The 27,891-nt window shown below is 39.7% G+C and overlaps 1 protein-coding gene across 5 annotated transcripts in view; it reads right to left on the minus strand.

Moving 5' to 3' along the window:
* Positions 1-27,891, minus strand: part of pir.L (pirin L homeolog) — a 40,429-nt gene that overhangs the window by 2,832 nt on the left and 9,706 nt on the right. For 2 of the 5 annotated variants that reach the window (XM_018244762.2, XM_018244761.2), the window contains exons 2-10: positions 26,695-26,815; positions 22,578-22,689; positions 21,551-21,643; positions 14,679-14,762; positions 13,176-13,382; positions 10,202-10,286; positions 3,465-3,509; positions 3,260-3,342; positions 1,109-1,175 (exon numbers count right to left, since the gene is read on the minus strand). In XM_018244762.2, coding sequence (XP_018100251.1) covers positions 1,109-1,175; positions 3,260-3,342; positions 3,465-3,509; positions 10,202-10,286; positions 13,176-13,382; positions 14,679-14,762; positions 21,551-21,643; positions 22,578-22,670 — 757 coding nt within the window. In that variant the 5' untranslated portion in view covers positions 22,671-22,689; positions 26,695-26,815. 5 annotated transcript variants of the gene reach the window in all.

A 27,891-nucleotide genomic window follows, 5' to 3' on the forward strand; every position in this document is an offset into this window, starting at 1 on the left:
TTGTAAGTTAAGCGGCAAGGCCCCTGAGCACCCAAACAGACCAGATCTTCATGAAGTTGGGGGTCTTATTCTGTATGAATTGCTATTTACCCCAGCTATCACCTCAGGTTAGAGTTGCCACCTTTTGAAATGGTGGAGACTGGGCAGGGCTGTGAGATAAGGGGGCGTGGCTGTGCCATAGATGGGCGTGCCAGTGACATCAGGGGCGGGCCTATGACGCAGTGATCGGCGTGTCAATCAAGGGAATCCTGCAGAGTTTTCCTTGTTTGGAAAACCGGGCAGGAAGTTTTGACCAAAATACCAGGCTAGGGTTGGAGGTTGTAAGGACTTCCAGCTTGTTCTAATACACAACCTAGTCCTGCATCAGGTCGAATACCCGCTGAATACCAGCAAAGTGCTCAAGTTTTGGCCAAATTCCCTTGTTGTGAGGGTAGTTGCAGGTGACCTGCCTGGGTACCAGGCTAAGGTGTGGAATTGGTCTCTCCCACCCTCCACTGAGGTTATTGCATAATTTGTCCATCTGATAAGGCTCTGGTGTGATGTCACTTCCGGTTCCCCCCAGGTTGGATGCTGAATTGACTATTTGTGGGCGGGTCTAGGTAGGGGGGAATCATATTGGGTGGTGGGTCAACGGGTCTGGGTCGGGCATGGGTCTGCCTGACCGGACCTGTGCAGGACTCCAACACAACCCTTAATATTTTACGGCAGAAAAGACATTTTTAAAAAATTAACCAGAATATAACAGACACAGGTTAATAATATAAGTATTAAAGGGCAAGTCAAACCCAAAATAAAAATGTACCTGATAAAATAAAAAAATAATTCTAAGCAGACCAGCTCAGACTGTTGATACAATGTAAGACAAGGCAGCTGATTATAAGACTTGTCTTTGCTGCGGAACCAAGACTTTTGCAACATTGTTTAAAAAGTAACAACCAGGAGTTCAGCAAATGCTGCTTTCAATAGCAATTGTTTTTACAAATAACTTTAAAAGCACTGAGAATTTTTAATCCAAGTATATTGGAAAGCTGCTTAGAATGATGTTTTCTTTAATTCGGGAAATGTTTATTTCAGGGTTGAATTGCCCTTAAAGGCCAGGTATGCTTACCATGCTGTACAACTGGCTCTTTTATTGGTTCTCCGGCAATCAGGACAAAATGGCTTAATTCTTCATTCTGCAATAAATGAGAGGGGACAGCATGTCATTATGCATGGAACATATACCAATATAAGGGTATCATTCAACATGAACCAACTAGTTCTACATTTTTGCTAGATCATGTTAAATATGTAATATCACAAGGACCTCAGACCTGAACTACCCATATTCCCCTACAGTGTCGGACTGGGACACCAGGGGCCCACCCAAAAACCTTAGACCAGGGGCCACTCTCAGTACTATTATTCTTCATCTCCTCAATCAACCTCTATTCTCCTAGTCTGTTTTCTTTACATACTATAATCAATTATTCCATCTATATTTAGCCTCTTAGAAATAGGGAATGGCCATGAAATAGGCCAAAAGTTTAGCAGCATGAGGGCCCGCTGACACCTTGGCCCACCGGGAGTTTTCCTGGTATCCCGGTGGGCCATTCAGACACTGTTCCCCTAGATCTAGTCCCATTTATTCATAGGCAGATCATTCAACACTAATAAATAACACTCTGTTATGCCAAATGGGGTACATATTATTCGTTTTATCATGTATTTATTAAGCAACGACATATTCCACAGCATTGTACATTTAATGGGTGTATACAATGAACATGTAAATTGCTTACAAAAAAACCCATAACCAATACAAGCAGTAAAGAGGCCCTGTCCAAATATTTAGAGCAAGGACTGACTATGATGCCTGTGCTTTTCAGCTTGCATATTGGCTCCACAGATTCCTTCCTATCACAGTACATGATTCATATTGATTATTTGGCACAATGGGCCCTAGTTCTGTGTTGTGCCTTATCCCTACAGTCATTTCTTCACCTGTTGTTGAACTACTATACAGAGTTCTTCAGCTGCCTATGTCAGATGGGGAAAGTTCACCGATATTGGTCGCACAATGGTCAGGCCACAATGTTGGGACTTCTGTTCTAGGGCTGCCACTGTGATATTCAGAGAAATAAAGTGTGCTATTTCTAAATAATAGTCAGTTTACTCTCATACTGCCTCACTTTGAGTATGCACAGGATAATGGCAGTGTAACAGCAAAGTGGACAAGGGAAATGTGCATAGCCATTTTTTCTCACTCTTGCTTTTGAGGACCTGCCAATGGTCAAGGGCCTCTCCTGCTTTGGACATCCAAAAAAATATACCTCTTAGTTACTGGTGATGGTAAAATCACACTGTAGAGGGGCAGCTAACCTGTGGAGCTACTGACCTTTCAACTGCACCTTTAGATTATAGGTTAGTAGGTGGCTGCAAGACATATCACATGGCAAGGTTGCCAAATTAAGCCAACTGGAGGTCTTTTGTAGTTGAAATGATACTTAGTAATGACTAAACCTCGTCTGAATATCTATGTACAAGAAAGAACAGAGAAAAGGGTGACATGCCCATGAGTACAGATTTGCTCCTCTATATGCATCCATATGCCTCCAACTGAATCAGTCTTGTTCAGAGCTTGAAAAGGATATTGAGAAGTTTGAAGAACTGGTAAATATTGGTTGGTTGGTTGGTTGTACAGTTAGTTCTAACTAACCACTGCTCCCATTATTTGCTTGGTTTCCAAAACGAATAAGGGTAAAGCACTGCGTATCTTGTCGGCGCTATATAAATAAATGATGATGATAAGGGTGTGTATCGTTCTCAAATTTTTTTTTAAATGTAGGTTTATGTCAGTGGTAACATCTTGGCTGACTGCCATTTTAACTGGTTTACTATTTCTTTAAATACTCAGATGTTAAGGCAGTGATCCCCAACCAGTAGCTCGTGAGCAACATGTTGCTCTCCAACCCCTTGGATGTTGCTCCCAATGGCCTCAAAGCAGGAGCTTATTTTTGAATTCCAGGCTTGGAGGCAAGCTTTGGTTGTATAAAAACCAGATGCACTGCCAAACAGAGCCTCGGTGTTGGTTGACAATCTACATAGATGCTACCAAATGGCCAATCACAGCACTTATTTGGCACCCCAAGAACATTATTTGTTCATGCATGTGTTGCTCCCCAACTCCTTTTACTTCTGAATGTTGCTCACGAGTTCAAAAGGTTGGGGATCCCTGTGTTAAGGTGAATGTAAAAAAGGAACCTTTTAGTGAGCCTACCTGGTTTTCAAAGTGAGCTCTATCTCCATCATCAAGCACTGCAGTGTGGTGTGCCTCAATCTTCTGCTGGGCATCAGGTGGCCCTAGAATGAGATGAGTATTAGCAAACTTCACTTTATTCTAGGTAAAAGTAAGGTCTTTTTGTTTGGCCGAGGATTGTGGGAGTAACAGTTGAAGAGAGGGGGAGTAATAAAGAGAGACTTACCCACAGATATTACGCCAGACAGTGTATAGATGAAAGCTGTCCAACCTGTAAAATTAGATACACTAGCTATTAGTTGACTTCATTTAACGTGGTCAATAAAAATATCAAACAATGTATTAAAAAACAGTCTACAATGAGAAGGGAGCTCTATGAGGAACACATTTGCAGCCTTTGGAGCCCATACCCTTTAAAGGAGAAGGAAAGGCCTATTTAATTGGGGGTGCTAAAAGTTAGGCATCCCCATGTGATTATATATCTTACCTCACACCATGGCTGGGTTTCCTATCAGGAGAAGACTGAAATGGTCCAGGGCATTGGCGTGATTGGCTTTCTTTTCCCAGGGCAGACACATGCGCAGTAGAATGAAATAACCGACTTCTTTGTTAATGTTCAGCTTCTCGTACTACTGCACATGAGCAGCAACGAGAAGAAAGAAGAAGCTGGAAGAGGATCAATCTGTGGTGCTCTCTGGAAGAACCCTGGACCAGTGTAGTTTTCGGCTGATAGGAGCACCAGCCCGGGGTGTGAGGTATTTAAATACAATCACTTGGGGGTGCCTAACTTTTGGCACCCCCAAATAAAGAGAGGCATTCGTTCTCCTTTTAAAACCCCTGCCATTGGTTTACAGTGGACCAATGGATTCTGCAGGTTCTCTCTATAACCACATTATATTTATTATTGTTACAAGAATTCTTAGCCACTGCACTAAACATCCGATGATGAAATTAAATTAAACAGGGGGGACTCCACAAAGCTAAACGCCCACATCCACAAATACAATGACATACAACATATAGTCAAACTAATTTACTGCTCTGTTTTTAAGGGCTGTCGCAGAGTGCCAAGTAAATATGAGTGCATCTGTGTATGAGACAGAGAGCAGGTGGCAGCAGAGCAGAAGTCCTTCCAGCTGTTTGGCACATCAGCACCTTCTGTGCTGTCTGACGTCTGACTTACATACACCCCCCCCTCAGCCATGTGCAACACAACAGGGATCCCTGATAAAGCAGGAATTCCAGTAGTGAAAAAGGAAGAGCACATTCTTGCGGTTAGTTGTTCTTAATATCACAGCAACAGCCCTGCTTGAGTCGTTGGACTCTATATGTATGAATGTATAACTTTATTTGTAAAGCGCTGTTAAGGAGCTGTAGCACTGTACAATGAATAAAAGTACTATATATCTAAAAGTATACAGGAGGAAGACAAATCACACAATAAATATATACAGAATTCATATCAGGACAAAGAGCTTAAGTGTTATGTGGTAAGAGACACACAGTGGGAAGTGACCCATAGAGCTTACAGTCTAAGTGGATGGGAGGCTAACATACAGGCACAAATGGACATGAAAAAGTGCCACAAGGTAAGGTATAGTCAGTAGGTACAGGACTAGGCTAATGTTCTAATGCTCCAAAAGGTCAGGTATATTTATCAAAAATTTACGTTAGAGATTGCCACAGTCCTCTAGAGTGAAATTCCTCCACTCTCCATTCATTTCTATGGGCGTATTTATTGATAAATACTATTTTAAAAATCCCATAGAAATGAATGGAGAGTGGTGGAATTTCAATCTAGAGGACTGTGGCGATCTCTAACTTTCCTCTTTGATAAATATACCCCTTAGTTTTTTCTTGGAGAGATTGAGAGAGGATTCCTTACAGAGGAATTCAGGGATGGAATTCCAGAAGAAGATAGAAGGGTTTGAGATGAGAGGTGGCAGTGGATGTGGATAGTGTGAAGAGAAGGTGGCTCTGAGAGGAGTGAAGAAGATGACCAGGAACGTATAGTGAGACAAGAGAAGAAATGTAGTGAGGAGCAGAGGAGTGAAGGGCTTTGAATGTTAGTAGAAGGGTTTTATATGGTATCCTTTGCTTAACAGGCAGACATGCTAAAGATTTTAGTTGGCGTTGAGCAGGTTCCCTTTAAGGAGAGAGCAGAAGGATCCTACTAAAGAGCGAATTGTGATTTTTTTTTTTGATGAATTTTTGATAAAAAAAGACAATTCTCAGTGACATCTCCTATTCACTAATAGATGAACAACGCACTTCGCTAGTGAATTTCCTTGTTGCTTTGTAACTTTTGCTACTTTTCACCAGGCCAATTTTTGCTCAGGCAAACAATCGCAAATCTGCAAATTTATCAAAGTGTGAAAATTTAAATTTTTACCCCTTTTCACCAAAATCTATTTCTGGCGAAATAATACAATGCAGCTACATCCTCAACATTATGCGTCAGTGACATCAAGTCAAGAGTTAGTTTGTCATTTCATCCATATACGTTTGAACACAGTGAAACGTAACAACGTTCCTCTAGGACCATGGTGCTAAACAACACAACATAGATGTACCGGACAACAGACAAAAAAAGCAAGTGCAAAAATAGGCAACTCCTGCAAGACAGGTCAGCACAGTACAGGGATAGAACAAGACAGTGCACACTCAGCAGATGTGATATGTTAAGTAAATAATACTAAACTTCAGACACGATGGGTGTATCATTGTGACATGACAGTAGCAAGAACATGATAAAGAACATGACAAAGTGCAGATATCATATCCTGTATTCCAAAAAAGTCATCGGCAAAAGTCAAACAGCTGTTGTTTTTTCATATTTAAAGTGGGATTATGTTTACAAGTTGTAGCTGGTAAAAAAAAAATCTTATTTACACTTTCTTTTTTAAACTTCTGATTCATGCCGCATTTGTTTTAGGGTGGGCTCATGGCCTAGGACAATAGAGGATCTCTGTCTTCCTTTTGCTTCCTTCTACATTTTTAACACAAAGAGGCAACTTCCAGCAATTTCACCAACACTCATTAATAAATACATACATATGACCTATATATACCCACTGAATTAAAATTGACGTAAGCAAGTTAACGAACTTTCGATGGGAAGGAAGTAACTCTAGAAAAAAAATTGTTATGGAATTTTCGACCCAACGAATGATCCCTGACGTAACTACGCCAATGTTCTTTAGCTGAGATTTAAGTTTGAATTTTGATGAATACGCATCACGAAATAACATCTGACGTAGTTGCGAGAAGTATGGTGGAGACTTCCGAAGCGAAAATTCGCAGGTAAGCAAAAGTGCCCAAAGAATGAAACTTTCAGCAATTAAATTAAAGTGATAGTGTCCCTTTAACATCAAACTGGTATGTCTGCTATTTACAGAGGGGCTCCAGATGCTTAGTTAGCCATAGGGGACATAGAAGAAAGAATGTAAATGTGTCCACAGGCAATGGCCGAGCTGATGATTCAGTCCCTCTTGTTTCTTTTTTCTAATTGCGCTGCTATTTTTACTGCAGGCAGCATACAAATACCTTCTGCTTCCATCTGTATTTTATTTACAGCGTTGGGATTGTTTGCTATTTTTATTGCAATGAGCATGTGGACACTTTCTGTTTCAATGTACACTTTATTTATGGAGAAAGGAATGTGTCTCATTTACGACCATAGCGCAGGATTTGCCAAAACTTTCTAGCAAGTGATCCAAGGGTGATCCAGGTTTTAGGCATTCCAAAACCTTAGACTCACATCACTGTTGTATCCATAGGTCTATTCAGCATTTAATATCCCAAGCAATTTTATGGATTCCTTTATATAGACAACTACAGTTATGGGACCTGTTATTCAGAATGCTCTGGACCTGGGTTTTCCTGATAACGGATGTTTCTGTAATTTGAAGCTTCATACCTTATAGGAGAAGGAAAGGCTTGGTGCACTTGGGGGTGCCAAATGTTAGGTACCCCCAAGTGATTGTATTGACTTACCTGAAACCACGGGCCGGTGCTCCTATCAGCAGAAAACTGCACCTGTCCGGGGTTATATCAGTGAGGACCACGGAGCAATCCACTTCCGTCTTATTCTTTCTTCAAATTTCCCGGGGTAAACGCATGCGCAGTTGAATAGCAGACTTTTCAGTTAAAGTTTGGCTTTTTGTTCTATTGCGCGAAGACAGAGGAAGACGGAAGAAGATTGCCCCGTGGTGCTCACTGGTATAACCCCGGGCCAGTGCTTTTCAGGTAATTCAATACAATCACTTGCCTTTGGCACCCCCAAGTACACCAGTCCTTTCCTTCTCCTTAATATAAACCCAAAAGGCTGGTTTTGCTTCCAATCAGGGTTCATTATACTTTAATTTGGATCAAGTAGAAGGTACTGTTTTATTATTACAAAGAAAAAGGAAATCATTTTTAAAAATCTGGATTATTTAATATAAAATGGAGTCTATGGGAGACGGTACTTCCGCAATGCAGAGCTTTCTTGATAGCGGGTTTTCGGATAACAGATCCCATTAATGTATTTGCATGAACCTGTCTGTGCAAATGAAATGATCGGCTTTGGTGCCTATAGGAAGGAATTTCCAGCACACTGTTTTAATAGAGGTACAAATCTGCCATCATTTGAATGATCCCATTGTTCCTATATAATTAATACCTCCTCTATGAAAAGAATACTTCAGGGGCCCATGTATTTTATGAAGTGATGTATAACATGCCAGTGCTACTAAATACTTCACATTGCTGCCTGCAGCAGCTGCACAGACAGAATGTGTTTTACGCACAATAGGTTGTAAGTGTCTCTCTGTGTTAGTTCAAACATTAACCTTCACACTGTGCCTTGACGCCCATATGATTGGTATGATGTACTATTACTTCTATACGCCTCAAACTTTTCATGCACTGAGCCTAAATGGATTCAATATACTTTTATGTTCAACAGAAGGCCACTAACTTGTGCTCATAATGAAAAGCTGGTGATTCGGTGATAAATAATAGGAGAAGGGAATACTTATGCCCAGCACAGGCAGGATACAGAGGGGGCCCCTTCCACCTTATTATACTTTGCAGTTCCTTCCCATTACATTTTAATAATTATTACAAAAAGTTATATAAAATCTGCTCTATCCCTTAGATCAGCACTGTCCAAAATTATAATTGTTAAGGTTCAATTATCAGCTATTTCAAAATGTTTGGGGGGCTGCAAATCTCTCCAGAATGTAGGCCTCCTGTTGGACAGACCTACCTTAGGTTTATCACACTATTGTTCAAAAGTTTGGAATCACACAGAAATTAGTTGTTTTTTTTTCCAACAATCATGCCATCCCCTCTGCTCAACACTTGGTTGGTGCAAATTTCAACATGTGGAAAGACAATAACCCAAGGCATTATCTAAAGGTATTGTTAAATCTTTTTGTGGAAGAAATAGGAAGCGGGAGCACAATTTTTGAGTGGCTGGCACACTCAGGCCCGGATTTGTGGAAAGGCCACCTACACCCAGTCTAGGGCGGCAGGATTTTAGGGGGCGGCATGCTGCCCAACCACACCCACATTGGTTCAAAAACACTGGGGATGCGCTGGAGATACAATAATTTTTTAAATTTCCCGTGTGCCAATCCCCATTGCTCCTGTCCCACTGGAGGGGACAGGGGTGACGAACGGTAGTGGGCCTAGGGGCGCCCACTATGTAAATCGGCCCTGGGCACACTAGAATCAACCCTATTATGTTCTTGTGGAAAGAGCTGCACCTTAAGGTCCCAGTCACACCACAAAGTCGTGGGTTGAAATTTCCCCTGAATATCTTCAGAATCTGACAGCTAGTACACGAAACACAGAAAGAAATTGCCAGCACTCGGTCTAATCCATGCTGTGGCATTGACCAACTGCTAGATTCACACTTGGTCTAACCTATACTCTGGAGTTGACCAGATGATAGAAATGTTTAAAAAAAAACAAAACATCATTTGTACACAAAAAAAAAAATAATTTTGTGCACTCCTTTTTTTTGCAGAATGACAAAGGTCTGCAAAATTTGAATTTCTGCAAATAAAGGATTTGGTGGTGATTGTAACTGTTGAATAAAATGCTACGACATTGTCAATGTATTGACTATAATTTCTAAGCAACCTCATGCTTCCTTGGTATATAGAATTAAAATATATCAATTTCTATCAAAAACATTTCTGGGTGATTCCCAACTTTTGAACACTAGTGCATTTGCTGAATGAATTTAAGCTGTTACATTTTGTTTACTGTCAGAAAACGAATTAAATTGCTCAATGAAAAGAGCCCACATATGGCCCCCCCCTAAAGTAATTCATACATTAAGGGTTAGATTAATTAAGGTTTGAGTTGTGTTTTCCACAACAAAATTGAATTTTCAAGGATCTTTTTTTTTCAGGTTAAAAAAAACAAAATAATTTTTAGGTTTATTATACTCCGACCCTGGAAATAACTTGAATCCAAAAATACACCATCTAAAACCTATCCAGATCATGTAGAAGTCAATGGCAGAGGTCCGTTGAACCATTTGAAGATGTTAATAGCCTTCATGATGTTCAAGTTTTTGATCAATTCAAGGTTTTTTTTTTCGTCGAAAACTTTACCAATTTGAATTTTCGGGTTGTTAGCCCCGAACGCTCTGATTCGAATTTTTTTATGAAATTAGAAGCCATTCGCGTTGTGAGTTCATTCGAGGTCTCGAAAACATTAAAATTTGACCTTTGACAAATAACCCCCTTAGGCAAAATATTTTTGGTGGCACAGTTTGGGCTACTGAACCTCACTGTATGGCAGAGAAAGCAGGGCCTATTTCTGAGTAAATCTTTGACAAATAAAAGGAAATGTGCTGGGTGGATGTGGTGTTTACTTGGAACTTAAATTTTAGTTCAACTAAAGATTTCAAGGATGTTTTCCCTATGCTGATAATGATCTGCTGCAACATGTGTTTGTCCTTACCTTTAGGAATTGCTTGCGTGTGTTGAGCATTTTTCTCTAGCTTGAAGTCTAGGTACAGGGTGGGTGTCCGGGTATAAACTTTAGACTGAAATGAAAACACACAAAGATGGCCGTGATAAAGATCTACATTGGGGATTAGCAGAAATACCTATGTTGTGTTATACTCTGAAATAATCCCCATGTTTCGAGCATTTTTACACAACTATATCTCACACACATGAAACCATCAGTACTGATACTAATTCGGCACCAGACATACACCCTTTACATACACTAATAGATCCACCCCTTCCAATTAGCTGTTTTCCTAGATAAATAGTTTTTTTAATGGAAAGCTGCTCTGTCTGCAGACTTGATGTGGACGAGAAATATATAACACTCAAATAGAACACTTAATTGCTCTCGTGGGGGAATATATTACCCTTGATCTTTAATGTGTCTACATATTCTGTTACTGTTAAAAGTCTCTCTGGATGTGGCTTCAGTCCAGGTATTAGAAGTTTTACAAGAGATTTGTCTTGTTGTGCACTATTTAGACTTCCAACTCGCATATTGTATTGATTGGCCTCTAAAACTGTTTATGGAATTCTCATCTGGTTGTGTAAATGGTGTGTTACATTTTTCATGAGCAAAATATGTGAAGGAAAACTGCTGTTTTGTTTCTAGAGCAAACAGTTCTGTTTAATAAGCCCTAGAAATCTGGTATGGACTTTAAATACTGACATATCTTGATCTTGGTGGACCCAAGAATCAGTAAAATGCCAACAAATCTCTTACTTTGGATAAAGGCATCTGTGAGTCTTGCCTGACAACATAATTTTCCACATCAATTCTTTATCTGCCAGACCTATCTAATGAAGGCTTCATTATTCCTACTTATATGTCATAAAGATAATGATCCTCCAGCGAAGTATGTCATGCCCCAAAAACATGGCCTTCCAGCTGTTTCCAATCTTCTTACTGATATAGTAGTGTTTGCAATGACCACTAAAGAGGCCTGGCATCATTGCATTGCCTATATAATAATAAACATTATATGATGTGTCTCAGATCTGGCAAACCAGCAAATTTTCTTGAAAAATACATATTTTGCTGCAAACTGACAATTTTAAGGATCTGACAACCAGTTCTGAAGAGCAAGGATGAACAGCATATATAACTTAGCTAAGGAAGAGGTTAATCTATATTATGGAATGAATTTAAAAGACAAGGAAAGCCATTTATATATCCTATGTCCCTTGAGCGCCCCACCTGAAATCCACCACTAGCACTCCCTCATTTGCCTGTAAATAAAAGCAGGGTTGTGCGGCACAGTTGGTGGCTGTTTGATGCTCTGTCCCTATCTGCCATAATCATGCCAATGTGTTGCCTATCAATGGCACCTAGAGAGCTGGGGGGAAAACATCAAGTGGTCCAACATGGTGGTCACTAACTCTGCTTTAATTAACAGGTACAGACTAAGACCAAGGGCTGGTTAAGTATTAGCTCAGCTGCTCTCAGTTTGTGTATTTTTTTGAGGCTGAGAGGAGCTGATTCACTCATGGAGCCAATGTTCTGTCTGCCATTGTCCTAAGAGATCAGTAGGTGGTGCAAATTGGAAGGGGAGCCTCTGAAAGAGCAGTATATAAATAGTATATAAATAGCAATATTTTATATAAACACTCAGACCTCCTCTTACTCCCTCATCTGTTGATCCAACAAGGTGTATTGGCAGATTACCTACTATCTATCTTAGGACCCCATTGCTTATATCCTGTGACACACCCAAATAAAAACACAGCCACTCATTTACATAGCCTCAAATGTCTTATATGTTCTGGCACTCAATCTTCTACCCTACTGCTGTTAGTATGTTCAGTTCACCCAAGTGGCACCTCAGAAATACAGCTGTATGTAAGAAAAAAAAAGCTTTGAATCCAGCATTTCATGTTAACTTCCCACATGCTGAAATACAAAGTATGGTTTATTCCAGTGATTGGCAACCAGTGGCTCGCGAGCAGCACGTTACTCCCAGTGGCCTCAATTCCAGAATTGGAGGCAAGTTTTGGTTGATAAAAAACAGATATATTGCCAAATAGAGCCTCCTGTAGTCTGCCAGTCCACATAGGGGCTACCAAATAGTCATTCACAGCACTTATTTGGCACACCCCCAGGAACTTTTTTCATGCTCTCAAACTTTTTTTTACAATTGAATTTGACTCATGGGTAGTAAATAGTGATGGGCGAATTTATTTGCCAGGCGCGAATTCGCGGCGAATTTGCGCGATTCGCCGGCAGCGAATAAACTCGCGAAACGCCCGCGAAAATTCGCGGCTAAAATTCGTCGGCGTCAAAAACGAGACGCCGGCGCCGTTTCGCGAATTTTTCGCCGTTTCGCGTGAAATTCGCTAATTTTTCAGCGAAACGGCGCAAATTCGCCCATCACTAGTAGTAAATGTTGGGGACCCCTGGTTTATTCACTCTTGTATTTTTGTGGCAGATATGGGATGTATCCTAGGGGATTCAGTATTCCTTTAGGAATGTGCTATACTTGGCAACAAACATTATGTGAGTAAAGCCTAGATTGCGAATAAATGCCTCATGTTCTTTTAGCTGGCTCAGAGTGGATGGAATGAATAAAGCCTTAATTGCCTATATCTCCCAAGAAAGGTGCTGTTACTGGCATGGCCATGTTGGAACAGAACAATGGACATGTTTTAATAATGTTGGAGTCATCTTCTGTGTATTTTGGCTGAATCAGATGCCATAGAGTATAACTGCCAGTATATTCAATGCATTGTTTTTTACGGCTTCATAGATGCCCCATGAATAAAAGATATGACTACAAAAAGGGATGGTCGCTGTTTTTTTCCCCAAAAACAGCAAACCAAGTTGAATTTTCACCTATAGAATTGTGTCATCAGCTGTAATTGCTTCATCTGTGTTATATTTAGTAGATTACTAAAGAGTAGATGATTAAAGAGTAAATTCCCACCTTAATGTCCATGCATTCCCCCGAAATCACAGCAACGGTGACTCCGTCCTTTGATGGTTTTGGGATATCAGAGCATTTCAATTCTTGGTACTGGGGCGGAATCATTTTTTCTGTGCTTCTAAGATTAACCCACAGTTGCAATCCATGCGCTGGTTCTGTTGTGCATGGCATCTCGGCATGAACTATACCACGGCCTGCTGTCATCCACTTATATTTGAAGAGAAGTTAAAAAAAAACTAGTAAATATAATTAAGTCTGATATGATATACGTGATGTACAATTAACAATTATACTTTGTTTGAACTAATAAAACATTATAACATATATATATATATATATATATATATATATATATATATATATATATATATATATATATATATATATATATATATATATATATATATATCTCATAATGGTGGGTTCACTGACCCCATCTAAAAAACAATTGCTCTGTAAGGCTACACATTTATTGTTATTGCTACTTTTTATTACTCATCTTTCTATTCAGCCCCTCTCCTATTCATTTCCCAGTCTCTTATACAAATCAATGCATGGTTGCTAGGGTAATGTGGTCCCTAGCAACCAGACTGCTGAAATTGCAAACTGGAGAGCTGCTTAATTAAAGCTAAATAACTTAAACACAAATAATAAAAAATTAAAACCAATTGCAAATTGTTTCAGAATATCACTCTCTTTTTCATACTTAAATTTGAAAGTGAACAACCCCTTTGGGGGAGCAAAATTGTACCCCTTAGTGGGCAAAGCAGTGGATCTCCCCAATTTGGGACCTGAAATGATAATCAATTTAGGGAACAAAATGGGGGATGCATTTGTGCCTTTCCCAGCCAGCCCCTCATGAATATAGCTCTGCCTAACACAAATAAAGCTGTATTCACTAGGAAAGTGGTAGAGACAGAGTGCAAAGTGAAGAATGCATGGTGACTTGTGCTTGGTTTTTGCACGTTGCAACTTTTTTTGATATTTGTAAATGAGCCCTAATGAGAACTGACTTCTGGTCATAAGATCAGTTGAAAGTCCTGAGAAATTATGTTTGTTTCTTGTTTTAACTGTTTTGATTGAAAAGCAAACCTCAGTAAAACAAATCTAAAAAAAAAAAAAAAGCCTAAACCGGAGACTGTGTCTGGAAATACAGGACAATTATGGCTTTAATGATAAATGAATGTGAACAAAATCTTACATTCAGCAGAACATGGATATTTCTATATACGGTAACAGCTTTCAGTGAGCGTGCAGCACATATTTTAGTGCTGTCAGAAGCAGACATCTGCTCAATAGGAAATGCCTGTTCCAATAATGATCTGTAAAGCTTCTCCAAAAGTCATTGGGGATGTCAACCGACCCCCCCCCCCCCAATAATCTTCACTGCAAGGGAGCAGAGCTTATGATGTGCATTCCACAAAGAAGCATGGAGCGCATATTCAGAATATTTCAAGCTACAATGTAATGGGTATTTCATTTGTTTTCATTCATGCCAGTTACCTGTAGATCTCCAGGATCCAATCTGCCAACATGCCCACAAAAGTCTTCATGTGCCATGGACCCGCCATCCAGCAAGTAGGAGACCTGAAATACATACATTTAGATTTGCATTTGCAGGAACCTCAGCATTTCTTCACAACTGGATTTATTTTTTTAATCTTTTAATGTTATACATGTGTCAATAGTACTGGGCAGTTTTCACTTACTAAAAGTATCCAGTTTTCAGAAAATTACACATTTAAAAATGTTTGTTTTTGGGCAAACACCCCTTCTCAGACTCCAGTCATTAACCTTTATATGAGGAGATCGATGTACCTTTTTTTTAAAATATGCCCGTTGTATTCTCACTGTGCCATCTTTTATACCGTGTCCAGACAAACTCTCGCCCAGTTTATGGTGATCTACAGAGCCATAAGCTGTGTATGTAAGGAAAGATCCCCAGGTACTGGGCAAATCATGCTGATCCAATTATCTGGATGAATCATAATAGTGGCCTATGAAGTGCAGCCTGATGTGGTCCTTACACAAAAATATTTTCAAGTTAACTGGTAAAATTGACCCAAGTGTGTGTGAATGTGACAGGGACCTTAGATTGTAAGCTCCCCTGGGGCAGTGACTGAAGTAAATATGTACAAACTCTGAGTGCTGAGTAAATATCCGATAAGTGAGTATAATGAGTAGGGTAAGTTATAATGTCTGATATTACTGGCCCTTAAAGGAGAAGGAAAGGCTTTGTGCACTTTGGGTGCCAAATGTTAGGCACCCCCAAGTGATTGTATTTACTTACCTGAAACCCCAGGCCGGTGTTCCTATCAGCAGAAAGCTACACCGGCCCAGGGTTATACCAGTGAGCACCATGGAGCGATCCTCTTCTGGCTTCTTACCCACTGGTATAACCCCGGGCCGGTGCAGTTTTCTGCTGATAGGAGCACCAGCCCTGGGTTTCAGGTAAGTCAATACATGGTTTGGGCAATCACTTTCTCTTAAAAGCTGCAAGTTAGCAGTTGGGGAGGATCTAGCCTTCAGAATGAAACCAAGGTTCAGCAGACATTTACTTCAATTAATGCTACTATGCAGAGAGGCACAAGATCCTTTATCCTACGACCAGAGGTAAACAAGTTAGGGACCACCATGTGGGGTTTACCTTGACGTGGTATGGTGGCTTATCAACTTTCTGATCATAACTTTGTACCCTGTCTTTGTGAACACATGCACTTGCATATATACTGAATTACTTGGACAGGGGCCCAGGGAATGTGCATTGATTAATTTGGCCAAGTCAGTAGCACTTCCCTTATACTTTAATACATTTTTAGTTAGCATTAGGAGTGCTCCCACAACCCCCCTTTGTATTCAATCACTTGGGGGTGCCTAACATTTGGCACCCCCAAGTGCATGAAGCCTTTCCTTCTCCTTTAAAGAACAAGAACAGGGTATTGTCTATATGAGAGAATCAGTCATTGACCTTTCATTATCTATGGGACAAATACATCATAATAAATTGTAGTTTCCCCATCTAAAACCATTGTGTAAACTGTAGTAATAATTCTAGAAAAGAATGATTTAAGGATATTATTGCTGGCTATGTGTACAGTGTAGTGAAGTATGGGCCAGGCCAGATTATGCAGGTTTGGCTGGCATCCATATATCCCTCAATTTTTTTGTTGAACCGCACATCACTAGTACAATGGTACAAAGAAGCAGGCCTTCTAGCCATTAATTACATTTATGGCAGTTCACAGTTTAATGGTCGGCTGGAACAATCCAGGGAACAGACCACCTTTTTTCTATCACTTTGGTAAAATGGATTCCCATAAATGGAAGATTTTTAGATAAAGGATTTCCAGACAAGAGCCTGTACATACCCATAGTGGCGAAATATCCCTTCTAAACAGTTAAAATGTTCACGTTACCAGATATGTTTATCCCAAGATCTTACAGCATGGCGCGTGTATACCAAATAAAAAGAAGTTATACAGAAGCATGAGTTGTAAGGAAAACAGTAAGCTGGAAGTGTAAAGCATCTCCTCAAATTTGTTTTTCCTATTAAAATTAAGGATGCACCAAACTTATTATTGATACGGGCGAACACCAAATCCTCAGTAGAAAAATATGAATTACTAAAAGGCAGGATGGTGCAAAAAAAATTCTGTTTATTAGATGTTTCTGCCCTTTTCCAAGTGCCTGCTTCTGCTTATTCATTTTTTACTACATGTTACAGTTTGAATAGACTTGATATAACCAAACCACAATGAGTTTGGATCAAAGGTTTTATAAAAAAAAAAAAATATGGATTTGGTGCATTTCCAATGCAACATCAGAAACTGCAAAGTAAAAAAAGATTGTGCAGGGTCCTATTGAAGTACCATGTATGCGCTAGCTGGCAGTTAGAAGGGAGGGAAAAGTGCAAATTAATTAAATTAAGATGGCTAGAATATCTGCATGAGCAGTAAAAAGTTACTATAACACTCAGTTTAAGGCAGTTGCTGACCTCTAGAGGTATATTAGGCAAATTACACTGGCGCTGTGGGACCAATGCACAGCTATGTATACACGTATTATGGAACATGTATGTTATTTAAACTAGGAATGCACCAAATCCAGGAGTCGGTTTGGTATTCAGCCTTTTTCAGCAGGATTCGGATTTACCCAAACTGAATCCTTAAAAATCCTTAAAATCACATGACTCTTCCTCGTGAAACAAGGAAGTTCTCTTTTTCCCTTTACAAACTTAATTTGCATTTGGTTCAGGCAAATCCCGAAATAGTGGCTTTGGTGCATCCCTAATCCAAATGCTAGGGACCTGGAGTTTTCCGGATAACGGATTTTACCGTAATTTGGATATTTATACTATAAAACCAGGTTAACATTAAATAAACCCAATAGTCTGGTTTTGCTTCAAATAACGATTAATTATATCTAAGGATCAGGTACAAGGCACTGTTTTATTATTGCACAGAAAAAGGAAATGAGTTCATAGGGGGTTATTCATCAAAGGTTGAATTTTAGTTTTTTTTATTGAATTTTATTGATCGAGTTTTCTTGAACTTGAATTGATCAAGTTTTCCCATCAAAACCCTCCGAAAAAACCTTGAATATCATGAAGGCTATTAACATCTTCAAATGGTTCAAGGGACCTCTACCATTGACTCCTGCATGACCTCGACAGGGTTTAAGATGGTGTATTTATTGAGATTCTAGCTATTTGCATGGTTGGGGTATAATAAATCTTAAAAAATTCAAGTTTTTTGAAAACATGAATTTTGATCAAAAAATCAACTGGAAAACTCAAATTTTCATGGAAAACACAACTCAAACCTTAATAAATCTGACCCTAAAAGTTTGGATTATTTGGATAAAGTGGAGTCTATGGGAGACGGCCTTTCCCTAATTCAAAGCTTTTTGGATAAAGGGTTTCTAGATAACAAATCCATTCTCAAAAACAGTTTCTTAGGCCTGTGCCATGCAAATGTTTTGACTGCCATTATGCTCCAGCTAAAAACTGTGCTGGTTCTATGTGTTTTTCTGCTGGCCCATGTAGTCATTTTTCCCAAATGGAGTAAAATAATTTTACTACAATACAGGAAATAATTTTACTGATAGATGCCCTTTAAGGTACATTTTTCATTGACTAGTTCCTCCCTGTTTGGTTGCATTTCTTAGGAAATTTGTCCACTGACCAAAGCATTGGTTCTACAGGCCAAGGGAAGAGATTAGAAATGTTATGCTTATCGAGTTAAACTCTTAAAAACAATACGTTTCTGATAAAACACAAACTTTTTTTGTGGTATGAGTGAAAACAATGTGTGTTTGTGATCTTATGTCTAAAGTCAGTTTGTTGAGACCCCCCATTGGGATGCAGGTGCCCGGCTTCATCGGACTGTAGCATAAAGCCATTTTATCACAAGGCTACGGATTATGAGGTCATTCTGCACTTATGTCCTAGGTTACTGGAGATATGTGATGTAAAATGGATGTAATGTCAAAACCTGTTGCTAATCAATTCTTTATACGTAGGTTTTATTTACAGAGCTGTGTACTAATCCTGTGCGTGCTGTTTTACTGTAGTACTCGAATGAGCCAAAAGCCTCTTGGCTCTAGTGAGATGTTTACTGGGCTGGGTGACTGTTCAATCTGGATTTTTATTTGCTTATCTGGCTACTGTACAAACAAGGGAAAGTTGTGTTTACCACTCATAATCCCATTAGTGTGCTGCCATGGATATGGTTTGTATTATGAAAAGGGACACACCTAATATTCACCAGTGCACAGAAAGCTAAGTAAAGTAACAGAAACAAAAGGGAATCTTCTCATAAAATGTATTTGTACATGGCTCACTATATATTCTCCCCAGTCCCAAGCCAATCTCACATCCTTCTGCTGGTAGAGGAATAGAGGGAACCATTATCTACCAAACTTAAGGTGGCCATACACGTAGAGATCCGCTGTAGGCAAAACGGGTTGTCGGATCGTGGGACGGCATCAACGAACAGATGTGGCCGCATCCGACGGGATTTTTAACCCTGCCTGGTCGACTTTCGCTTTTATCAGCCTGTGTATGGCCAAGCTTTAGCCTTATATAGAAAAACACTGGTGCATCAGCCATTCAGCCATCATTTTTAGAACATCTTTGACCTTTAAGATGGACTTTCAAGGGTATCTAAGGAAACCAATATGAATTGGTTTTTTTTTTATCTCACTCTCAATGGATTTCTGTCCGATCCTCCCCACCCTCAAAGGAACTAGCATTGATTACGGCAGGAACAAAGATAGACACTGCATCTTGTTTGGTTTAAGCACACCATTTGGAAATGGCTCCCTTAGCCTATAACAAGATGAAACCATTGCTATAACAGCCATGCAAACAAATGATAACTGATGTAGAAAACAAGGGTCTCACACCAAATCTCATACAAACTGACCTTCAAAGGCTTCCATTTGTATTTAGAGTGGGATTGAGACTCCAAGTTACTCCAAAGCTGGCCATAGACACAAAGATACAACCGTACGAATCTCCGTTTTGGACGATTTTCGGGCTGTGTGTGTAGTGCCCCGACACTTTTCGCGCCATGGTGGTCGGTCGTTCAGACAGGTTAGAAAATTTCTGTCGACTTCTGATAATATCTATGGCCACCTTTACTGGCCTTTAGGATGATCTCCCCTAGGTTAGGGCAGCACTATTGTTTGGATTCACTAGGCTATAGTTATATAATTATAATTATATAATACACAAGAGCCATGAATATACTCTAAATTATATCCTTATAAATGGTGCTTAATGATGTCATCGGTTATGATCTGAGTTTAGTGATATCATTTCTGTCACATGACTCACTGAAACTTGTGTATTATAATAAAGTACCCTTTGCTGCAAAATATGAGGATATTAATAGTCACCTCCTCAGCCTTCAGCATTGTGTTTTTATATGGTCATGGAACTCCTCTGTACAATAGGGGGTACTTTATTCACTATATAATACTTATATCATATAATAGAACATTAAAAAGTGTTGCAAAAATGTTTTTTCTCGGTAATAATAAAACAGTAGCTTGTACTTGGTCCAAACTAAGACATAATTAATCCTTATTGGAAGCAAAACCAGCCTATTGGGGTTGTTTTATGTTTACATGATTTTCTAGTAGACTTAAGGTATGAAGATCCATCCAGAAAACCCCAGGTCTCGAGCATTCTAGATAACAGGTCCCATACCTGTAGTTTAATGCATGAAATGTCTCCCTTAATATATTGATAATGGGTTGAGAGGACTTCTTGTCTTTGTCTGTATTAATTGTGTGGTCACAGCCTCATTGCCTTTGTAGTCGTTTGGCTTAGCCAATGCAATAAACTGGTATTTATATCATATAAGCTTGTGTTTTGTGACTCATTACACTTAACTTGAATGTCAGAAAAGTAAAACTGGTTTACAGAAGTGGAACCAGTCCTATAGCTGCAGAGGTCCACTAGGTAGATCCCAGAATGTTCATTTCTAACTCCTAGTGGTAATTATATTTCATTAAAGTATACTGTACGTCTTTTAGAACACGTATTTAACAATCTTTTTTAACCTTATTAAAAAAAATTATTTCGCACAGTTTGGAAGGAGTTTGCAAAAAGTTGAGCATCTTCTTTAAGATCCAAATCTAATAAATCCATGTGATATCAAGAATATGATTACAAATGATATTGCAATACAATAGTTTATACTTAAGCAATATTGCTGTAAAATTAATGTCAGCACCAGATTCCTCACTTTTCCTTCTATAAAATATGTTATCATTGTAAGGTATGAATGGGGGGGGGGCAGGACTACCACCACATGAGGAAATGAATGTGTTTGACTGCTTTTAGCAGTCAAATGTTTTCACTTACTAAGGGTATAAGTGCTCAGTGCACCTGAGCAGCAGGGCTGAGCACTAATACCCACCCAAATCCTTTCTTCCCAATGCAAATGACAATTATTTTCAGGCCAGGATTTGTGGAAAGGCCACCAAGGCCCGGGCCGAGGGCGGCAGGATTTTAGGGGGTGGCATGCTGCCCAACCACACCCACATTGGTTCAGAAACACTGGGGAAGAGATAAAATTATTTTTTTCAATTTCCAGTGAGCGGACAGGGGTGATGAATGCCAGCAGGCCTAGGGGTGCCCGCTATGTAAATCCGGCTCTGATTATTTTCCTTCACTGAAACAAATTTAGAAATAAAATAATTTATATGCCCCAGTAATGTTTTATTTAGTGGTAACTATTGATAACTATTGTTAAATGATGATATATTGACCTCTATATTTTAGATGCACCAGTATCAAATGCAACATTTTCCCAGCCAAGTATATAATGAATATATCACATGCTCTTGACACCTGAGAAACTCACAGTTTCAAATCCTCTGTGTGGGTGATCTGGAAAGCCTGCCGGTTTACCTCCTTTAAATTCATCCAGCATCAAAAACGGATCCAGATTTTTTAACTGAAAATAGAGGATAACAAATTATAACCTGGTTATAACCTCCTTGAGGCATATGCTATCCCAATGCCACTGTATGATATCATTCCAGTTCATTCAACAAAAACCTAGGTTACAGCGCTGCAAAATATGTTGGCGCTCTATAAATACATGTTAGTAATAATAATAGGTTGACGAAACACGGTATAAAGCTGCAATGATGTGCTTATCAATTCATTGCTAGGGATACTATGTGCATAAAAAATAACAAGAAAAGAAACACATTCTTAGATGTTGTTATTGCTTGTACAAATGCATCAAGCAGCGATCCTATTGACAACAATTTGACAAAAATGTGCCTATAACAGGAGTGGTGCGAACTGTGGTGAACTCTATTTTCACCTCATAAAAAAAAAAAGATCACTGTATCAATTAAATAGTATATATGAAAACACTTGCTATACTCAGCAAGAAAAAGCTATTTTTAAAACCGATAAGTGGTTAGTGCAGACATGGGATCCCTTATCCGGAAACTCGTTATCCAGAAAGCTCAGAATTACAGAAATGCTGTCTCCCATAGACTTCATTACCTGTATATCCAAATTTTCAAAATGATTTCCTTGTACTTGATCCTAACTAAGATAGAATTAATCCTTGTTGGAAGCAAAATCAGCGTATTGAGTTTATTTAATGTTTACATGATTTTCTAGTAGACTTAAGGTAAGAAGATCCAAATTACAGAAAGATCTGCTATCCAGAAAACCCCAGGTCCCAGCATTCTGGATATCAGGTCCCACACCTGTTTAGTATATTGTAACTAGTTCCTCTGGTTATCCAGACTTGCTCTGCGGCACAACATCTTTGAATCATAATACACTGTTATGAAGGTAAAGTACTGTACTATCATAAATACATATGTATAATCAAAGTTATTCTGAACAGTAAAAAAACCACCTACCTCAACTCTGCCAATGCTTCTGCGGACCCGGGCGCCAACTCCCTCGGACTGTTCGACGCTTAGAACAGTTTTTATTACTTTTCTAATGGACATTCTTGCTGTGAGAGTTGATCTGCAAAGCATCAAACCTTTAGTTAAAAACAATTGAGGTGCATAAGGCAAGCAGAGTCTCCATACAACACAATGATGCCAACATTCCCCTTAAGACACTTGTATGGATTTTAGCAAAGCCTTGCATATTTGTCGTTATTGTGTAAATGTTATTCACGTGGCAAAGCTGGAGTCTATGATATATCAGTTAAGATCTAAGAATTATGTTCCAAGAAATCAACACATACAACACCTAAGTTATGCTGCTTACTTGTTAGTATCTTGCTAAATCACAGAGATCTAGAACAACATCTGGGCTATGCTACTGATCTGACATTGGGAACAAGACTTGGGTTATACGGCTGATCTGACATTGAACCAGTGCCACTCAAAAGGATGTAGAACAACACCACTGATTTGACACTGTACCTGTTCCTCTCACAGAGATCTAGAACAAGACCCAGGCTATGCTGCTGATCTGATATGGAACCTGTGCCTCTCACAGATATTTAGAACAACTACCCAACAATGCTGCTGATCTGACACTGTACCTGTTCCTCTCACAGATCTAGAAGAACACCCCGGCAATGTTGCTTGATCTGACACTGTACCGATTCCTCTAACAGAGATCTAGAACAAGACCGAGGCTATACTGCTGATCTGACACTGAACCTGTGGCTCTCATAGATATTCCAAACAACACCAGAGCAGTGCTGCAGAACTGTCACCGTACTTGTTCCTCCTGCAGAGATCTGTGCCGTAATAACATGACACCAGCCTCAGATTCTTATAAATACTGGTTGCACTGGCTCACCATGAGTCAGCAGAATGTGACAGCCTGACTGCCAACTGAAGGAGCTACATACTTCTCTGTATACAAAAGATTTCAATGTTACTAGGCATGAGAATGAGCTGACATAACGTCAATTATGCTCACATACATTATATTCCTAGTCACTAAAAATCAGAAAAAACAAAATGAAAGGCCTCAGCTTTCCACCTCAACTGTGTGTTTATCTCTAGATAATCAGGGAAGTATTACTGGGCAGTTGATGTGATTCCAGCAAAGGGATCCTTGGATCACATTATTAATTCGACTGTATATAACTGAGAATATTAAAGGGAATATCAGCTTTACACAACTGCTATTTTGCTGCAGCCTGGGAAAACACAATTTATTTCCATAGCAGGGGGTTACAAAATAAAAATGGGATGAGCGGGTCCTGCTCACAAGAGCTTACAAGCTATAGAACATAAGATAGTCTTAGATGCTGATATATAGGGGCAAATTTACTAAAGGGTGAAGTGACTAACACTGGCGAAAATTCACCGGCGTGACGTCGTTTCGCAACTTTGCCGATTTACTAACAGTCGCCGGTGTAACTTCAATAGCGAAGGAGATAGACTCTAGTGGTACTTCACTCCTTAACGCCTGATGAATTTGCACTCTGGCGAATGGACGTAACTAGGCAAATTCACTAAGATGCAGCTTTTACTGAACGTTACCTCTTGTGCCAGACTTGCCTTCACCACCTCAGACCAGGCGAAGTGTAATAGAGTAGATAGGACTTGCTTCAAAAAAAGTTTAAGTCCCAAAAAACGCTGGCGTCTTTTACTTTTTTAAGGGTGATAGGCTGAAAAAGATCGTAAATGGTTTTGGGGGTAGCCGGCTTCCCCCGTACATTTCCTAACATATGGCACATAAACTATACACTGGGCTCATGTGTAGGGCAATATAACAACTTTTATTTTATTAAGGTTTCAGGGGCTTGTGTAGTGTCATGTATTTGCTGAAACATATACGTCCATTCAACTTTAACTTCCTGCCGTATGCAAATTACCCAACGCTAGGGCAACTTTGCTTTGCTTGGCGCAGTAACATTGACGCAACTTCGGATTTTAGTGAATTAGCGTTGTCCTGGCGAAGTGTTGCGCTGTGAGCGAAGCCGTCGCTGGCGAATATTCAGAGGTTAGTAAATTTGCCCCATTGTATTTATAAATTGTAATTCTTTTTCTGTTCAACCTTAAAATGAGCAACCTGTTTGACAGGATATAAAAATAATTATTATTTATCTCATATTTTTAGGCTCCAGCCTGTCGGGCACACCACTGCCTGGTTTCTACTGTCTGTGACCCAAGCAACCAGATACAGAGGCAGATATTGCCAACTTCCAAACCCAGTCATAAGGAGATTAGCTTCATCATAGCAACCAATGAGCAGGTAGTACATAGTGGTCAACCACCCCCCATGATTGTGACTTGTCTTCTCCTTTTGGCAGATCATGGGTCAATGAGGCGAGTTGAGCAATTTGCCTCAGGCGGAATGCTGGAGAGGTTTCCAGGGGTGGCAAAGAGCCGCTCCTGGTACCTTTAAGAGCCGAATTTCCATTTTTTAAACTGGAAATTCAGCTTTACTAATGCGAGAGAGCGCAATTGCTCGCTGCATTAGTGTTCCTGCCTCCCCTCCTGACAGGTAAGCAGGCGAGGGGGGGGGCAGCATTGCAGGAGACGCCTCAGGCGGCACTTTCCTTAGAATCGGCGCTGGGGGGCTTTGCAAGTTACAGGTGGGGAAAGATGGCAACTCTATACAAAAACTATAATAATGGTCCACAAAATTATAATTCACTAAATGTGCCATTTTAAGATCTCCACATGCAGTTTAATCTGTCAACAGTTTCCTGAATGCAGAGCTGTACCACCAGCCCAGTATCAATTCCCCTCACCTGTAGGGTTGCCACCTTTTCTGGAAAAAAATACCAGCCTTCCTATATATTTATCTTTTTTCCCTATTAATAACATTGGGATTAACCATCATTTTTACCAGCCGGGCCAGTAAAATATCGGCCAGGTGGCAACCTTACTCACCTGTTAAACAGGACAAATCTCCTCTTGCTTGGGTCTTAAAGCATTCGGCAGTGACGTCACCTGGCATGCAACACACATAAACACAAACTACGATAGAGACCCTCACCACGTGTGTCAAAAGCCACGCCCTCTCCGTGTTCCAAACAGGAAGAGATTCAATAGAAACTGTGACTGGTGAAGGCTGATGGTCGCCCTGAATAAAGATGGCCTCTGCTGCTCTATATAGCCTGTCACATGAGCTCAGTTATGCTTGTGATCACATGATGGGAAATGTTTTTCCATGGAGGGAAGATGTTACGGGAACACTGGGCTCTGTTTGTATCGCAGATGGTTTTCCTGTGTAGCTCAGTGGCCCCAAGGTGTTTGCAGACAGGCTGGTGCTGGGAGGACTAGTGCTGCCGTGAATCATAGGCCCAAGAGAATCACAGTCAGTACTGTCCACCCTTTCCCCTCAATTTTCTCAAATATTTTGCATTCAGGTTTTTTTTAATACATAAGCAAACAATTTTTTTTTAAATGTTTTTATTTGAATAAGAAAAAAACCCTCTAACATATTCAGTTACATTTGGATCCCCTGATTTTTTTCAGGGAAAATAGGTACACAGTTATCCAGAAAGCTCAGAATTACAGGAAGGCTATCTCCTATAGACTCCATTTTATCCAAATAATCCAAATATTCCAAAATAATTTCCTTTTTCTCTGTAATAATAAAACATTACCTTGTACTTGATCCCAACTAAGATATAATTAATCCTTATTGGAAGCAACACCAGTCTATTGGGTTTATTTAATGTTTACATGATTTTCTAATGGACTTAAGGTATGAATGGTCCATATTACAGAAATATATGAGAAATGTTTCTAATTTTTTTCCTAACCAGAAGAACATCAGAGCAGCCTCTTTCTTTCTCCTGACAACTTCCTTGACTACTTGGTGGTCAGAATGGTTGAGAAATTACCAGCAGGTGGCGCTGTAGTAACAAAATTCATTCACTTTAACAGTACATGTATCCCTTAATATCTTGAAAAAAATAATAAAGAATGTACATGCTGAAATAGCACCCTCATCAATTTTACATTCATTAGATTTACTAATTTCCAGGTCCAGGCAGATGCATTAATCAGAACTAGATACAAGACATACTGTAGCTTCTTATCTTACCTGCATTGGAATAATTATGATCAAATAGCTTTTTTTTTTTAAAGCATTTTCACTCTTCTCGTACTTTGGGGAAAAGGAGATGGAAGAAGAGATCACTTAAGCCGAGGCAGATATCGTTCTTCTATTAAAGAAAACAAAGATATTGGCATTAGTGATCCTGGGGAGGTCAGGTTAAGGTCTGGTGCGGGTCGAGGTTTTCTCAACCCATACATCACTAATTGGCATGTAATACTTATACATTCAGCATAACACTAGTCACCTGGAGAGTTCAGTGGGGTGTTCACTTTTCATGGGCTAATGCAAAACTGTTTCATTCAATGTTGCCATAATCTCCTCTTCTTCTGGCGACTAATCTCCCCGAAAAGCCTTCCTGCCGGCTAGAATCTAAATCGCCAGCGGGATGGTACTTTGAGTGCTTCATTTTCCAAAGTCACCTCACGAGGAAACTTCAGGCGACTTCAGAAAACAAAGGGCTCCGAGTGCCAGGCTTTTCGGGGACATTAGAAGAGGTGATTTGACACCGGGTGACTAAATCTCCCCGAATCTTTGCGGGTCTCTGCCCTTATTGTATTTGCTGATTAGCCTTTTATCATTGTTGCAGTCCGGCAGGCCCCTAAATATTGCTTAGTGTGGTTGTTAACAGGGATGGGACCTGTTATCCAGAATGCTTGGGAGCTGGGGTTTTCTGGATAACGGGGAAAACATAAGTTGTTCGTTTCTTCTTGCTGCCATGGATGTCTTTGAGCCTTGCTTGCCTCATTGTTTTAACGGAGCTCTTAATATCATTTGCTGGCCTGAACCATTGCATAAACTACAAAATGGGCAGGGGTCCCATGTAACTTGTGACATCAAAGCTGATGGTGTGGGATGATTTAGGTAGCAACAAAGAAGCCCAAATAAGAAGCCTACTAGAGATGCTTTATGTAACATCTTCACAATAACACACCAATGTATTTTTTTTTTTTTTTTTTTTTTTTTGTTCTTCCCTCAGCTATTTATTATGAAAGAGGAGACAAAGGAGGCAGAATAAATTTTGCATCAGGCCCTAAATCTGGCTCACAAGTCTGACAGCACAAGAGCAATAATTATGGATGCACTTTTTTGGAAAGATTCAGCCGAATACTGAACCGAATCCTAATTTGCATATGCAAATTAGGGATGGGAAAAACATTTTTTACTTCCTTGTTTTCTTACAAA

The sequence above is a fragment of the Xenopus laevis genome, chromosome 2L (assembly GCF_017654675.1).
Source record: "Xenopus laevis strain J_2021 chromosome 2L, Xenopus_laevis_v10.1, whole genome shotgun sequence".
NCBI lineage: Eukaryota > Metazoa > Chordata > Amphibia > Anura > Pipidae > Xenopus > Xenopus laevis.